The sequence below is a fragment of the Enoplosus armatus genome, chromosome 16, assembly GCF_043641665.1.
Source record: "Enoplosus armatus isolate fEnoArm2 chromosome 16, fEnoArm2.hap1, whole genome shotgun sequence".
NCBI classification, from domain to species: Eukaryota; Metazoa; Chordata; class Actinopteri; order Centrarchiformes; family Enoplosidae; genus Enoplosus; species Enoplosus armatus.
The window spans coordinates 11,317,474-11,333,637 of NC_092195.1; the positions used below are offsets into that span (position 1 = coordinate 11,317,474).

The window sequence follows — 16,164 nt, forward strand, 5'->3', positions numbered from 1 at the left end:
GACTGTTATTGTAATGACATGAACTATCAACTGAGAAATGATTCATTGTCATTTCAAGCACATAGGACTAGATTTTTCCATCCCTATCCAATTAAATATTTGTTCAATGGTACATATTTGGTTAGGAAGCAAATATGTGACCATGTCAGAATAAACACAACACATTTCTATTAAAGACATACTGTATGTTTATTTCAACATTATTTTAATATATTCAAACAGAAGAGAACATGCAATGGTGGTGTTCATGTTTTAGGTTAAAATGCAGGCATGTATCTCTACAAAGTGTGCATTTAAATAATTTTAAAGCCTAAATGGCGATCTTGTAAACCTGAGAAGAACCAGCGATCTAAATGGCTGTAAAAGTAGCAACATCGAACTGGCCTTCCTGGATCTACAGTAGGTAATCTTTTAAGTTTGTTTGCATTAGATAACAGTGCCTTATAATGTAATGAGGTGATTCAAGGACCTGCTGAGTTGCATTTGACCTCCAACACTCTTCTCACCTGGCTCACATGTGTTTAAAATACATTTATGAAGGGTGGTAGTGATGGTGATGATGATGATGGTGCTCATGGTGGTGATGGTGCTCATGTCTCTGGGCTGGAGAGGCCAGGGCCCCACAGGAGGGCAAAAGTTCCCTATCTCCTCCTGGTGTGGATCTAAGGTGCGAGGCAGCATCTTGTGCTCTGGAGCGAAGCCTCTTGCTGTGAGTACGTTGTGCAGCAGGTTGAGACTGGGAGGGATGGCAGCATGAAGCAGGGTGCTGCAACCTGCAAGACTTTCCTTCTCCTCCGTTCCTGTCTTTCCCCATCGACAAGGCCTTGCTTTTCAGAGAATGAGGGATAGAGAGGCCTCTGGGAGGGTCAGGGGGGATGCAGTTCTCACTGATCACCACAGGGTGGTGCTGAAGAGCAGAGTGAGCATCCTGTCTGGGCTGAGAGGGAGATTCTGGAAAAAAAGGAAGAAAATTATGTATGATTTAATGATTTAAATGTATGTATTTCCAGAGGAAGTTCATGAAATGACACACTGGCAGAGTTTCTATACCTGTATCGTCAAACATGGAGGTATAGTTTTCAATGCCAGCAAGATCCAAGTAGTGGTTTCTGCGCTCTATGTTTTCATCCACGCAATAAAGTCTTACTGGGGTTCCCGCCTCCTGAGACGCACTCTGCTCCTTCTCTGCTGCTGTTCTCAATGAGAGAGGGACGTTATCATCAAATGTTTGTCCCACAAATTATGTGTATGTTTCCTAGAGCCACAATTTTTACCTGTTTGTGAGGTCTTTTCTGGGTTCGCTGACGGAGTTACAACTAGCTTTATCTTCAGGGGTGTGGTGCCACAGTAAGGCTGCTTGACTGATGCCTCTAGAACCTCATACATGGAGTGTATCAGACTGGACATGTCCTGCAGAATACACACACACACACACACACACACACACACATAAAATACACACTGTGTACAAAGCAAGCCACTTCAAACAGTACTTTACACTTTTAAACAATGTGCATGAAAGAAACCTACCTCTTTGGTGACCTTGCCACTGTTGTCGAAGTTGTACAGTGTGAAGACCCACTCCTGCTGAGTGTCCTCATCAAGCACCATGTTGCACTCTGTGACCTGCATGTGCACATATTGTCAGGAAAACAAGCGTATTACTGCTGTAATAAACATTTAACTGCAGTTCTGTAGTTTATTAGCTAGAATTAAAGTTTACAGTAGTTCATGTGGTGTATGGGTTGACCCAAACTGGTAAAACCGCAATGTGTCGTTTTAAAATACATTGTTGATTAGTCTCAGATGTGTGATTTTGCAAAGCAGAACTTAAAAAACACAAACACAACTCTCAATAATCAGTATTATAATTATCCAGACACACTAGAATCCCACTCATCTGGTACTTCAAGTTGTTTGGAAATTACAAACGTGATTTGCAAACGTTCGACCCACAGTTGATTAGTCAGAGATATGGAGGGATACACTCACACCAGCATGGCTGTTCCTCTTCTTTGTCTGCTTATTGACCTGGAAGTGGATGCTGTTGCCTCTACCAGGTGTCTTCTTTGGTGGCAGAACCACTAAACAACACACAGAGTGGGACGGTGAATATCGTTATTCAGTAGTTTGACTGTAACTTTAATTACTCTGTTAAATAAATATTGATTAATTTTTGTTTTCAATAAATGGTTGACAGCAGAGAGGAACCTGAAAGCTAACTGGAAGCTGTACGTCCAAAGGTCAAAGCTTTCCCACACAAATATAAAACAGATGTGTTTCATTTCACTATTTCCTTTTCCCCTGGGAAAGCAAGGGAGGCGGCCTATTATAGTTTTAATGCACAAAATCTACACAATAATAATTAAGCCCTTTATAATACATAGAAAGTGCATGTAAGTCTCTACTCACCTTTGAGGTTGCAGTTACGGTCAGACTTGTTTTCCCTCAATTCTACATACAAGTTCTGTGGAAAAAGTGACAGAGTTGTAAATGAAGAGAGGGAGAGAGGAAGCAATTAAGTGCTTTTCATGTCCCATGAGTGTGGGGATTGATCTCCAGGTGTGAGCAACGCTGAACAACCCTTCCACATCTGTGGTATTTGTGTCTTTCTACAAAACTGTCACTGACTCTTGAAAGTGAGGCAGCAAAGTGGCGAGCGAAAGAGGAAAGATATAAAAGGTCAAACATATTGAAATCAAGCCCCACTTTATGTCTAACAGCATGTAACTGTTGAGAAGTCATTTTTTAAAGTGGTCATAAAAAGACACATAATTTATGAAACAGCCTTGCAGGAAAATCAAAAGCTCAGAATAATTATTAATAGTCTTTTATCACAACAATGAACTTCTTCTGAAAAACATAAATTATTTCTAAATAAATGATGTCATTGAAAATATATATTTAATAGAAGCCGACTCCACTTTTGAAATAATTCACACATAAACACAACTTCACTTGCTATTGGACTACATTTCCCAGATTCCATCTCTTCAGCGAGTCTTCAGTGAGTCTGGTGACAGCTAGGACCGTAGGCTACTCCTGTGACAGATGCCTTGTAAGTAATTTTGTTCAAACAAAGATAAAGTCTCTGAATGTTTTGTTACTTCTACAAAAAGGGTTTAAAATACCTCTATGCCTCTTTTCAGAGAATGAATAATTTGATATACGCTGGTGATCACTTTATTGATGTTCCCCTCCAGAAAATACTCTTAAGAAAATCCCATGTCCCCCCCCCCCCCCCCCAAGTTGTGATGAGATCTGCACTCTTGAAGAAACCACTCCTAGTTGTTAGTTATGTCAGACAATATGAAGCTGACGCGTGAAGAGATTAAAAGCCTGCTCATGATGTTTGCTCTGGGATGTTACAATATTTACAGTGTTTATAAAAACTTACACTGTAAGTCAGCCTCCCTTGCGCGCAAACACACACACACACACACACACACACACACACGCTCAAAGTAAACAGGTTTGTGTTTCTTCAGAAAGAGATGTTATCGACACCTGAGCCTGACTCACTGGTATTTAACATGGAAGAATGTAAATATTCAGTTAATGAGTCTGTGTGTCTTCAGTTTTTACCTGCAGCTGCATCTGTGTGTTGTCAAAGTTTTAACATTGCTTTTACGTAAAAAAGGTCATATTTATGTCAGCAATAATAAAAAGTAAATGGCACATTTTTTTTTTTTTTACTTTGGAACTCTCTGCGGAAAACTCTTTAAATGTAAAGTTATGGACAAGAGAGGGTTCATGTAAGACCTAAAGCTGGCAGAAAACAGTATAAGATGTCTGACAGTAGTCGCGTCAAGGAGTATGAAAGCACATTAGGCTGGAAAATATAATCTGCTGTTAACAAGCACAAAAACTCCACCACGGCCCTTTAAACAACTTGGCAGAGTTGACGTCTTTTTCCAAACCTTTTCCAGAACTCCTGTACAGCGTGGTGCGAATATATCCTCAACTGCTAACACTTTATAAACCACAAAACAACAAAACATAACTCACATCGCATCTCAAGAGTGAAACTGGCATGTTGGTTGTTCATCAAATTTCACTTTTAAAAGATGGATGAGTGAATTTACTGTTACTTACAAGCAGCCCTGTGATCTCTGGAAGCACATAAAACAACTGTGATTTACCTTCACCACAAAATCTGGTTATGCAGATGAAATCAGAGTGTTTGGAGTTAATAGGAGAGTATGTGACTGTTTTACTTGAAACGTAACGAAGAGGGCAATTTCTCCTTCTTCAGTATACGAGCCCCAAACGTGACTGCTTCATTAATGCCAACAGTCTACATGTGATGCCATTTACGCAATCAAACACCCCTCCCCACATCTTTTTCCTCACAGCCTGTCTGGCTGGAGAAGGAAAGCAGTACCAGATGTGGAGGCTTTTTTTTTCAGTGCAGTCGGGTATAAAGACCTTGCTGTTCGGACGAGGTGGCTGTGTTGCACTTCACAGACTTGGACGTCTCTTTATAGAGAGATGGAGGAGGAAGGGCGGAAGAATAAATATACGACTGCCTCCAAACACCTTTTATGTCTCCTGGACGTGATGTGAGCAAATACTGTTTATCCCAAAACTGGCTTAACTGAGGTGAAGCTGCTGGCACGGCAATAAACCAGTATGGGGAGGCTGCTAATGCGTGTGTTCTTACTGCTTCTTTTCTTCAGTATGGGAACAGACTTAATGTACAGCTCTCATGCATTTAAGAGGATGTTCTGGAGGAAAAATATGTCCCAAAATACGTATGTGTTGTTATTATCAATTTAAAGTCAAGTCCAGTCATTTCATTAATATAGCAAGTACTACATGACATCTTCTGTCCTATATAATACCCTCTATGATGTTCAGTACATCTCTAGAGCTGCACAGTCTAAGTTAACTAAATTATTAACAATACCATCAATAAAGTCTCTAACCTTTGGCTGTGATTATCATGTAGTCAGTTTCCATACATCACTGTGCCACCTTCAAGTCTACCTGATATTCATTCAATACTAGACCATTACAGTGTTAAAGCAAACCAAAACAAGTATCAAGGGATCTTGTGTGGTACCTGGTGTGGGTGCCCAAATGATAAATTATTCATTATAAATATAGCCAATCACTAAATTATGTATGCAAAATAAATGATGAAAACAAATGTTCTACCTCTGTTAGTTTGGTTTTGTGGATGTGGATGCGCCCCAGCTCCCTTTGACAGCTCAGCACGTTGGAAGCCAGACTTCCACCTGCAGAACATAAGAAGAGTGTGAACACATGTAGGAAGTATTGTTTGTCCAGTTTCTGTGTTGACTGTCTTACCTTCAGGACTTTGTCTACGTTTCGAAGCTGTCCAAATAATGAGAGAAAAGAGAAGATAATACGAGTCAGAAGCGATTCCAGCTTTAAAGAAAAAAGAAAAAAAAATCTTTTCGATGTAATAAAATATCTCACCGAGTTTGGACTGGAATTTGCCCATACTAATGGCTGTTCATGTGGTCAAGACGTGTTCATAATGTCCATGAGGGAAAAAATACACTTGGCGACTAAGAGACGCTCATTTTCCAACAAGAGCTCCGGGAGAGTATCGCAGAAAGTCGCACTCAGGGGATTTCACCGACGAGGTGAAGCTTGAAAATTTGACCGCGATGTTCATCAAAGAGTGTAGAGGCAGAGCGAGAGGGTTCTCTGCTGCGCACTTCCTTCTTCGGTTAAATTCGGTTGGGCGTCTTGGTGTTACAACCGCACGACGTTAACAACTAGAGACAGCGTCTTGTTGTGAGACATGTGCCTTAACTATAAATATATCAAATAGCTTGTGCTGGCCATATGTAGAGTTATGGTTATGTTAAGGTATTATATTTTAAAAGTTTATTCATCATGTGGGGCATTTACACACGCTTGACCAGTATTGTGATGGAGACAAAGCATGTATCACTGCACAAGACTGATGGCTCATATGAATTATGAATATTATAAGTCAGTATTGTAGGGGTGTGCATGACTGAATGACATGAATGCTGTATTCAGGTGATGTCTTGACCACCTGTCTTGTGTGTTTCCCACATCACAGTCTAACACAGGGTCAGGGTCTTTAAAGAGTAGAGTAAAAACATCAGATCTGCTGTGTACTGCAGCATCTCATGTGTTGCAGCTTAATTCACAAAAGTTAGTCTATCACACACAGAGCAATTCAATTCATGAATACTATTTTTTAAACAACACAGACAAAAGGGATGGTAGAAATGAGCTTTTTCATTTATTACTAAATACAAAAGTAATATTCCAATGTCGCCGCTGTGTAAATACCTTGTTTGAAATGTAGTTACACCTGGTTTCCTTTGTAACAAATTACAACCCGTCTTCAATCTGAAGTAATGGCTGTGGTTAACAACCATTTTTGTTTTCAATATATTACATAAATGTACATATGTCTGTTTAAAAGCAACAGACTAAGTCCATGTCCCAGTTATATTAACTGCTGCCACTGACAGACTCTTTGACAGTGAGGGCTGATGCAGGTCCTATGTGGGTCCAGATGTAGCCTTTCTCTGGTCGGATGGGGATGGTGGGGAACGGAGAGCTCCGTGACTTGAAATATTCAGAGGGGGCGTGGCACACAAACTCCAGGTACTCCATCTTTCTGGGCAGATCCTCCTCTGGACCTAATACAAAAGAGACTGTTTTTAACTTGTCATGTAAATGACATAAAAATAGTAAAACTTTTCATTTCAAATTGCTCACCAACAATGTATGTCCCAGGATCAAACTGGTCTTTTGGGCTGGCCTTGGTGGGGATCAACCAGGTCAGTGCAGCACTCTTTTCACAGTACTGGTCCTGCACGAAGCCTCGAATCTGGGCATAGTACGGCTTCCCGTCTTCCTCATCTGTTACCTTGATCACATCTCCTGTCTGGTAGTATACACCCTGTGAATACAAATGAAAACACTGAGGATGACAACAGCTCCTTCTCTCACATGTATCACAGGATGAAGGTTTAATGCAACAGTGCTGTAATTAAAGCTGCAATCAGATTAGACAATTTTTATAACAGCATACCTTATAAAATACGGATTCTGACGTGATGATTGTTGCAACAGATTCTGGTGCTTTAATTGGCTGAAGGAAAGAGATCACACACAGGGGTCAAACGCATACATTCATAATGCAGCAAAAAACAAGAGAAATAACTACATTTGCTGAACCAATCCATCTCTAACTTACATTTTTGAGTTTGAATATGTGTCTCCTCCCCTTTCCTTTTGTTGACACCTTCTTCTCAGATGCAGGAGCTTTGTACTTGGTGCTTCTCAGCCGTGCAGACCTCCTGTGGATCTCCTGCTTGGACTGAAGACAAAAGCAACACATATCAGTTATTTAGCTGCAGTTCAGCATAAGCTTCCAAGCTGCCTACATTCATTGTTTACCTATAACAACATTTAATTGGGCTGCAACTAATGATTACAGGGCAAGTGATTAGATTGTCGCTAAAATATCAGAAAAATTAAGAAATGTTCATCATAATGTCCCAGAGCCTGGGGAGCCTTTCAAGATTTTGTTTTGTCTAAAAAACGGATTTGTGATAAAAAAAAAAAAAAAGGAGGCATATTTTCACATTCCCAAAGCTGGAACAAGCTAATGATTAAGTGATTATCAAAATACATATCTACAGACATAGACAATGGACTTCCTGAGATGCTAATCAAAGTATTAACATTGGAATCGAAGAAAACATCCTCGTATCCCAATAAAGTCACCAGGTGCAGCTCTGGCAGTTATTATAATCACTAACTTACATTACAGTCCGTTATGCTGCTGCTCAAATGTACAAAACTGGGCTGTAAATGTAGCTCATATATTGGTATGTGAACTCTTATTTTAGAGTGGGGATTCCCTTTAAAATATCCACATATTATGAGACAAACATTCAACGTAAAAGGCACATTTACACACAGTAACCAACCTGCTTCCCCCCGCCATTGCTGGGCTGAATGTTGGAGGACATGGAGGGTCCTGATGCTCCGCCGCTGCTGTTCTTCCCTGTGCAGTTGTTGCAGAGGATCTCTCCCTGGTTTCCTTTCTTCCACATAGACGAAGAGTTCGTCTTGCACACAGCACAGCATGGTTTCAAACCCAGCGGCATCGTTAAACGTAAAACGACGCCAGGGTACCAGGAAATTAACGTTAATCGGTGCTCAACAATGAGATGATAGCTGCTCGCTCAGCTCCTGCTAACTGTGTATCCCCAATAACACACTGATGTGACTCCTATAAACGACACACGCAGAGAGGAAGATGTTCCCTTTCTGCGACACACAGACGACTAGCTATGACATTAGACTAATTACAATAAGCACGACAGTAGCGAATTGCAACCTGAATTGTTTATTTTCGCAGCCACATCACCGCCATTGCTAACGCCTTCTCTTCTTCTTCTCTGCCTCTAATGACACCGGCTCTTCTTCTGTGGGTAAAATACTTAGTCAAGTGCCACCACTGGACTGGAGGAGTGCGCGCCGAACTCAGCCCAGGTATTGAGCTGTTTACAATGCAATATGCTGGGGAAAATAAAAAGAAGAATACAAACTTTGGTCTCAAAACAAAAACAAAAAAACAGCAGCACGAGCTTGCGGTTGGTATTGCTGGCTGTGGCGCAAAATTACGTTCCGTGTTAACCAGCTTACTAGCTAACTCAAGCAGCTTGGTTGCTGACTTATCAGTAGAATTATGCACATAATGAAGTTATGAACACTATTTGCATAATCACAAACGTCTTGTAAAAATGTGGGGAAGGAGCCTGCTTTTAAACAATTTAGTGCTAATTTCAGAAAGACAGACAAGTGCTGTCTCTCAGGAGGTGATTTATAGAATTTACATGTTGCATTATCTTTTTTGAAATATGACAATAATGATAATATTTGAATATTTTTGTAATTTAGGTAATGATTGAACACAAAAAGTCGTTTTTGCCTGATGTAACTCCACTCCAGCAGGTGGCGGTAATCCAGTACAAAAACCGCCAACTACTGTTAATGTGAACACGAAGAAGAAGTGCGTCACAGTTCAAAACAACTTGAAGTTCCGCCTCTGGTGTAGTCTGGCGCCGTGTCCTGATGAACATGTCTCAAAATAACCCAGACAATGACGACCAAACGTCAACTAACAAAAAAAACATCTCCCTCCCAGTTTCCAGAGTGAGGTTGATAATGAAGAGCTCCCCTGATGTCTCCAGCATCAACCAGGACGCCCTGTTTCTCACCACCAAGGCGACAGTAAGCTGCAGTTTAACGCTAAAGCATCGGTTCACTGCTAATTCATCAGACCATTCATCCGCTGCTGCTAACAGGGATTAGCTCGCTGTTAGCTTCTCGGATAACTTGTAAATGTAGCTGCTCCAGTTTCCATTTAAGCTCGTGTCCACTGGTTGTGAGTTTGTCCTTAGCTGACGTATCTTGTGTTGTTGAAGGAGCTGTTTGTCCAGCACCTGGCTCTGTCCTCATTCAACAACGGCTCCGGGAAAGAAAGCAACAGTCTGTCATACAGCGACCTGGCTCACACCGCAGAGGAGACGGAGACTTTCCACTTCCTTACAGGTGAGACCCAGACACGGCCTGAAAAACCTACAGGGCTACCTGCAGCATGTAGTATTTGTCATATATTCTTCACAAAGGTTATAGGTTTCAGAGAGGTGTTGGTTCAACTTTATGGTATTTTGGAAGCTGTAGTTTGTGTTATTATTTTGCATACCCTCATTGATATAAATGGGCCTGAGAAAATATTGGATATGCCTCTCAATATAATGCAATACAATTCAACAGCACCACAAACTACCAACAACCAAAATAACCATAAAGTTGAATCAACGCCTCTTTGAAACAGTTTCAGCTGGTATGACGGTAGGATTGATTGCATACATGACGGGAGGTACCTTCGTTTGTCAGATATTATAATTTGTTGTGTGGTTATTTTGTCCATTTCTTTTCAGGAAATGTATTATATAACATAAACGGATACTGTAATATAAAATGAAGAGAGCTTATCTTCCAACTGCAAAAGGTTATTTCTTAAGTCCATTTGATTGACCACTTATTATTTAAATCTTTGTCGCCACCTGAGACCTCAAATTTAGTATCACTCCCTACCAGCTACAAAATTAGGTTTTTATTTCCAATAAGTTGTGACAGTTAGGCACAACGTTGTACAGCCACATTAAGAGGATAAGTAGTGGCTGTAAGAACGAGTTTGACACGGTGTAATATTCTCTTTTTTACTGACAGATATCCTGCCAAAGAAGATCTTTGCTCGAGACTACCTCAAGTCATTGGAGCAAATGCAAGAAGAGGAGGCTGACTATTAAAGAGGACACCTGCTGAATTCCACGTCTGGACAGATATTATCAAATGTACACGCCATTCATTGAGAGCAAAATGACAGACAGAAGAGACATCCTGAACTTTCTCACTGCTTATAGTTAGTAGAGTAGAGTTCAGCTGTAGGGCTCATGGAATAAGTTAGCAGACATGGAGCTGAAAGTAAAGCCACACAGGGCAAAATGTGAAATGAAATGAATACTCAGAGATCACAACAACACACAGAGTCTTAGAGGAACATAGAAGTTGTAGCATACGTCTAAGATAAATACTTGATGCCAGAAATCTAGATTTGTAACAATGACTTAAACAAAGCAGCCTTAGATGAATCACAAGTTTTCTGCAGAGTTGATCACTTCTACAAAGACAATATTTTTGTATAGGCTAAAGTACTGTTAATAAATGCGCCTGAATAGTACTGAATAATACTTTGAAGGTTTTCTGGTAGCAGTGTCTTATAAATGTCATGCCTGTTATGCATTCTCAACAATCAGGAGGAGTGAATTGTTCTTTCTTAACAACTTGCAGGCCTGTCTGAGCTCACTCCATGTGACAGACCAAAACATAATGGGAGTCTACTCCACACAGCTGGAGCACAGATGTGACAGTTATTAATGCCTTTAAAATATGTTTGGGTGAACACTGTGTTTTAGAGATGCTGTCCAACATTGATTTCAAAGTGGTGTTACTGATTCTACGTTATACATTAAGATATTGTCATGTTTGAGTCGTTTTTCATAAATACTTGAAAGTTAACTAAACAAAAGTACAAATACCTCTTTTCCCCCCAGTTTAACTACAAAGTAACGGAACATGTTGTGTCTTTCCAAATGAAAACTCACTAATAGATGTGACTATTTAAAGTGTATATAACAGCTGACCGCCTACAAAGCCGCTTCCTCATGAGCTTACAAATTAATTGTTTAGATTTGATATTAAAATAAAGATTCATTTCTTCTGATATTTGTGTTGTACCACATGCATTGTACGCCACAACCTTGTAGAGATAGATGTATAAATGCAGTTTATGAATGTTGAAGCTTCACAAGTGTGTTGTGGTTTTTACTGGAGGTTGTTAGTGTGACCGTGAAATCTCCATGTGGAACACAATTGCAAACTGGAAATATAAAATGAGATTTAACAGCCACACGTTCACTAAGTGTCTCTGACAATGTGAGGTTTATTTATCTCTGCTGATTCCAGGTAACTTTGGTGGGTGTTTTGATGACATAAGGTGCATATCAAGTGTGTTTTGTCCTCATAATACAGACTAACATGATCCTTAGCACGCATGCATGCACTGGCTACATATTTGTACAATTCATGGATATATAAATACAATCCAAATAAGGGAAGAAAAAGGAAGCAACAGGAACTCGTCATCGTCACTGTTGGAAGAGTTTGTTGAGTCGAAGCTGTATGTTAAGCAGAGTCTTCTCTACAGTAGAGAAATGATTCTCCAGGACGTTTGCCATGTGCTCTCTTCCATCTATGGCCTCTCCTGTGTTGGCAAGATGCTCCTTCATGCTGAAAGGGATCACAAACCACAAGTAAATGTTAAAATTTCTGACACATTTACACACTACTTTGCATAAGATTTTTTTTTTGTTTTGCAAAATTCATAACTGTCCAAGAGTCATGACTTTGTTCTCTCACGTCTAACAGGGGAAAGCATTGAGTTGCATTAATCCTCTACAAGCGTTTTTAGTGCCAGAGCCTCGTCTGGGCCAGATGTCCTGACAGATGACTGCTGGAAAACGCTTGAAATTACTCAGCTGCTTGTCTGGATGGTGTTTCCACTCTGCTTTGGCATTCAAGCAGTCTTGTGTTTCAGCCAAACAAGCAACACTGATCCAGGATTCCTGACTCCCTCACTAACAATGATTTAGGAGAAATCCCAGCTGGCCCTGGATCAGTATTTACCAGAAATGTCTCTGTACAGTGGGGCTTGTAGCCGTATTTAGTGACTGATGGTTCTAATGCATGTATATAGAAATAAATATGCGACAGCAGAAAGTCAAACCACTGATGATGATGATGATGATGATGATGTACCTGCCCCTACATCATTCAATAAGAAATCAGGATACATATCCGCCTCATCCCCACGTCTTCAGTCACTATACCACCGTTTAAAATGACTGTTTGTGGACCTCGTTTGACTACAAGGCTTTTCAACTGAAAAGAAACATTCAAGACAAAATTGGGGACCCCACTGTTCTAAGTCAAGCAGAGGGTCCAAAGAAAATGTTAACTCTAGGGAGGATCTTGCTTTTTTATATGGTGAAATATAGGATTCCCACCTCAATACTTTTCATACAATCCTTATTTAATCTGTCAAATGGTCCATTTCTCAGTTCTGTTTCTCACCTTGTGAGAAGCCCCTGCTCCTTCCCCTCTTTCCTCTTCTCCTCCAGAGAGACAAACACCTTCTCCATGGTCTGCATAGTCTCCACCACACTCTGGTGGTCTGAGTGGATCCCCTGGACCTCCTCTCTGGCTTGGTGCTCGTAGGAGCTCCCTCCCTCCTCCATGCCGCTGGAGGTGGACACAGCCTGCAGGGCAGCCCTGTTCTGGAGAACAAGCAGACGGGATCTGGCGAACTCCTCGGGTCCGGCTATGTTTTCCCAGCAGATCGGAGAGGACGGTGGTAACCAGAAGCGCTGGGTGCAGTTGACTGGTTTTTCTGGGGTCTCTGTTACGAAGGGGCTGTCAGCAGGGAAGCTGTGGAGCAGGTGCAGAAGAGATGAGCCAGAGCCCCACTCCCAATCCTCAAGGTCTGGTTCCCCGGACTCTCGTTCAGGGGGAAAAGTAGGAAGAGGCCCTGCTGCCCCTGCACCCTCTGCTGGGAAGCAGACCCCCAACAGGAGGGAGCAGAACAGGCAGAGCACGGCCCGGCTGACGGCCCCCTGGATCATCTCCAAACTGTCTGAAACATGGAGTATCAGGCTGGTTAGATGTGTGGAGCAGTATTCATTGTGGAACACACACACACACACACACACACACACACACACACACACACACAGCTGTAATGGCTGGAAAGGCCATTCGTTGGCATCATGACAGAAGGACAGACCTTATCCACTAAACATTTTTTCCACTGTGGTCTTTTCCTGTAACAAAGCGATTGTTTTATTCACACAATAGGTCTCCTCTCTCCTCTCACAGAAACAGAACAGAGACTACTGCATTTTATTTTGGGAAGCAAACATGAGACCTTCTTTTAGTGAGCTATAATAATAAAACATCAGAATATATGCACAACCCCATGCAGTTTCAAGACAGACTATACTGTGCCTGTCAAGGAGAGTTTGATAAAGTTAAGAATGACAGTGAGACTTTTCATTGGCATGAAACTGTCATGTGATATTACCTTCAAAGTAAAAGTATAAATTATGTTACGTTTAATAAAAAGAACAACGTGGCTAATTACAGTGTATTCAGGGTATATACTGAAACATATTTCTCCACCTAGAATATATATATATATATATTTTTAATCTTCGCACAAATGTGTGTATTACTTGTTATAGTATTGCCGGAAGTTTTACTCTTAGTTTGGTGGCTTCATGGTTTTCCAGCAGCAGAAAGTTTAAAAAGTAACGGAGCATCACAGCTAATCCGCAACTCCTGATCACTGCGACAACTTTAACTCGTGCAAACATCTTTTTCCTCATCGCAATACAACAGTTTCACTCATGTCTCGTGTATGAAATGTGTCTTTACCTTGCAAAGAGCGACGAAGCGGTCTGTGAGTTGCTGCGACGCGCCTCTGGTGCCTGAAGTCGTCGGAAAAAATGAGTCGCTGACTGCAACCTCTTACATGCGATCTGAATCACTATTTACTGGCCCGGTAACAGCAGCAGAGTCAGGAGCGAGGGTTTTCTGCCAGAGTGTGTGGAGTAATCAAGAGAAAGTTCCCCCAAATAACGTAAAATACACTTGGATGTCTGGCTGGGAATGTCTCCTGAAGTGCAGACACCAAGCAGGCGTGCTGGAAACAGAAAGTGTCTGTTGCAGGGCTTTTCTGTGTTTTATTCCTACTTAACAATGTGGATTGTTTTTGGTGTTAATTTGCAGCTTTTTGTTCCTCTAAACACTACAAGTCGGCGAGTCTGTGAATGGAGCAGGAGGTGTGATGCTCCTGGAATTTATGAGCCATTTTACAATGTCCTAAACAGGACCAGCCAGGCTTGAATTTTAAACTCAACGTGTGCTAAACATCATGCAGTCATACCTGTGCACTGAGACAGTTTGCTGCCAGTTCAGATATACCCATACACACCTTGTTATCCTAAAGGTTTTTAAAATGTAGGCTATACCCAAACTGTGGAGGAACGTGTGATGAATTCACACCAGCTGTGTTTGTTTAGCGAGTCTTTTGAATGGCCAGGGAATGAATTTATACAGCCGGAGGCTTACACCCTGACATAAGCAACAAGGAATGGGAGACATGTTTTGGCACAAACAATTGAGGATGTTGTAATTTTGGGGGAGGGATGAGGCACACACCAACAATATGAATACATGAATCTTAGGACAAACTGTAAAACATGAGGTTTGAAGGGTGGGACTGTAAAATATCAGATCCCTCTGAGGTCCAGTCCACACAGATACTTTGGCTCCGGTCGACAGCTGGTGCTGCCAGCCAGATGTTGCTCTCAGGTCCTGCTAATGATTTTCAAACCATTTGGGGAACATAGGGTAGAAGTTATGGTTAACAATTTCATTCAGATGATGTAAATCCATGGTTTTGACTCAACAGTGAAATAAATGAGGCGAAGGGCCAGAAAAACAGTGCAGTCTGATTTCAACAGTGACTCGATGAGGTTAAAGTGTCGACTTCCAGATTCCTTCACAATTACACTGCTCAACCAATCAGGATACACCAACTGCAACCCATCAGACACACCACCACAACAGAAAGAAAACAGCAGCGTGACAACAGACCCAATCTAACATCGTCATAATAAACACCCACAACACACATAAAAAGCCATAAACGTACACTGGTCTCATAATTATCAATGTAATATGTGAATTATATGTAATTGCTTCTGCAATGTGGTTTCTGAACTGTTGATGACACGACATGTACGCCAATAAAGCTATCAGAATGATCTAGTAAAGTCAGTTTGATTTACAGTCATGATTAAACATTTGCCACAGAGGGCTTTACAATCTATACAACATATTACTCTCTTTTTAGACCCTTGAGTTGGAGAAAAACAAAACAACTCTTGGGGAGAAGGATGGATCTCTCTGGGCGGAAAGACGTGCAAAAGATGTACAGAGTTGACAGAAGTAGTAGCAGTAAAATTACAATATGGAGACACAGAGTGACAGAACATAAACCTTTTTTATTCCCCCAATTTTAGGGGACAGAAGACAAATGAAAATAGAGGCATTATTTGGTTAGTCACTGCTTATCAGTGACTAACCAAAGTCTACGACCCACAGATATCTTTCATTCATTGGGATCTCTGCCAGGACTGACTGCAGACATCATCAACTTCTTCCTTCTTTAACCTTCAGTCTGGAACTTGTACATGAAGCGTATTTCATGAACTGATCGCAAAATGTTTCTGTGCGACACCTTCAAGCTTTAGCCAGATTGTCATTGCTTTCAAATCCAGTACACAGCTAAAGTAATATAAATGTCACTGTATAAATAAATCTGAGGGGCCATGAGGAGATAAAAGGGATAGGAAAGAAGAAAAAACACATTTCTGCTACACAAAATCATATTTTTTAGACTTTAATCTTTGCTTTTTTCCTTGTTTATCATATGTTTACATC

At 40.9% G+C, this 16,164-nt stretch overlaps 4 protein-coding genes across 4 annotated transcripts; 1 reads left to right on the top strand and 3 right to left on the bottom strand.

The window, feature by feature from the left end:
* Window positions 1-209: 209 nt before the first annotated feature.
* On the bottom strand, window positions 210-5,559 carry LOC139299354 (protein naked cuticle homolog 2-like). Its single transcript, XM_070922252.1, has 9 exons — window positions 5,446-5,559; window positions 5,314-5,340; window positions 5,161-5,240; window positions 2,413-2,467; window positions 1,993-2,084; window positions 1,531-1,626; window positions 1,275-1,410; window positions 1,051-1,191; window positions 210-951 (listed from the first exon to the last, which is right to left on the bottom strand). Exons 1-9 carry the CDS (start codon window positions 5,468-5,470, stop codon window positions 533-535), a joined length of 1,071 nt encoding a protein of 356 aa, XP_070778353.1. The 5' UTR covers window positions 5,471-5,559; the 3' UTR covers window positions 210-532.
* A 687-nt stretch (window positions 5,560-6,246) lies between these two features.
* Window positions 6,247-8,331, bottom strand: gatad1 (GATA zinc finger domain containing 1). The gene is made up of 5 exons (XM_070922078.1): window positions 7,956-8,331; window positions 7,217-7,339; window positions 7,052-7,111; window positions 6,736-6,919; window positions 6,247-6,656 (listed from the first exon to the last, which is right to left on the bottom strand). The coding sequence occupies exons 1-5, from the start codon at window positions 8,133-8,135 to the stop codon at window positions 6,466-6,468; spliced, it is 738 nt and encodes a 245-aa protein (XP_070778179.1). The 5' UTR covers window positions 8,136-8,331; the 3' UTR covers window positions 6,247-6,465.
* A 746-nt stretch (window positions 8,332-9,077) lies between these two features.
* On the top strand, window positions 9,078-11,461 carry chrac1 (chromatin accessibility complex subunit 1). The gene is made up of 3 exons (XM_070922007.1): window positions 9,078-9,264; window positions 9,459-9,585; window positions 10,270-11,461. Exons 1-3 carry the CDS (start codon window positions 9,106-9,108, stop codon window positions 10,347-10,349), a joined length of 366 nt encoding a protein of 121 aa, XP_070778108.1. The 5' UTR covers window positions 9,078-9,105; the 3' UTR covers window positions 10,350-11,461.
* Window positions 11,462-11,533: 72 nt separating this feature from the next.
* Window positions 11,534-13,280, bottom strand: LOC139299245 (uncharacterized). Its single transcript, XM_070922147.1, has 2 exons — window positions 12,733-13,280; window positions 11,534-11,889 (listed from the first exon to the last, which is right to left on the bottom strand). Exons 1-2 carry the CDS (start codon window positions 13,278-13,280, stop codon window positions 11,748-11,750), a joined length of 690 nt encoding a protein of 229 aa, XP_070778248.1. The 3' UTR covers window positions 11,534-11,747.
* Window positions 13,281-16,164: the final 2,884 nt, after the last annotated feature.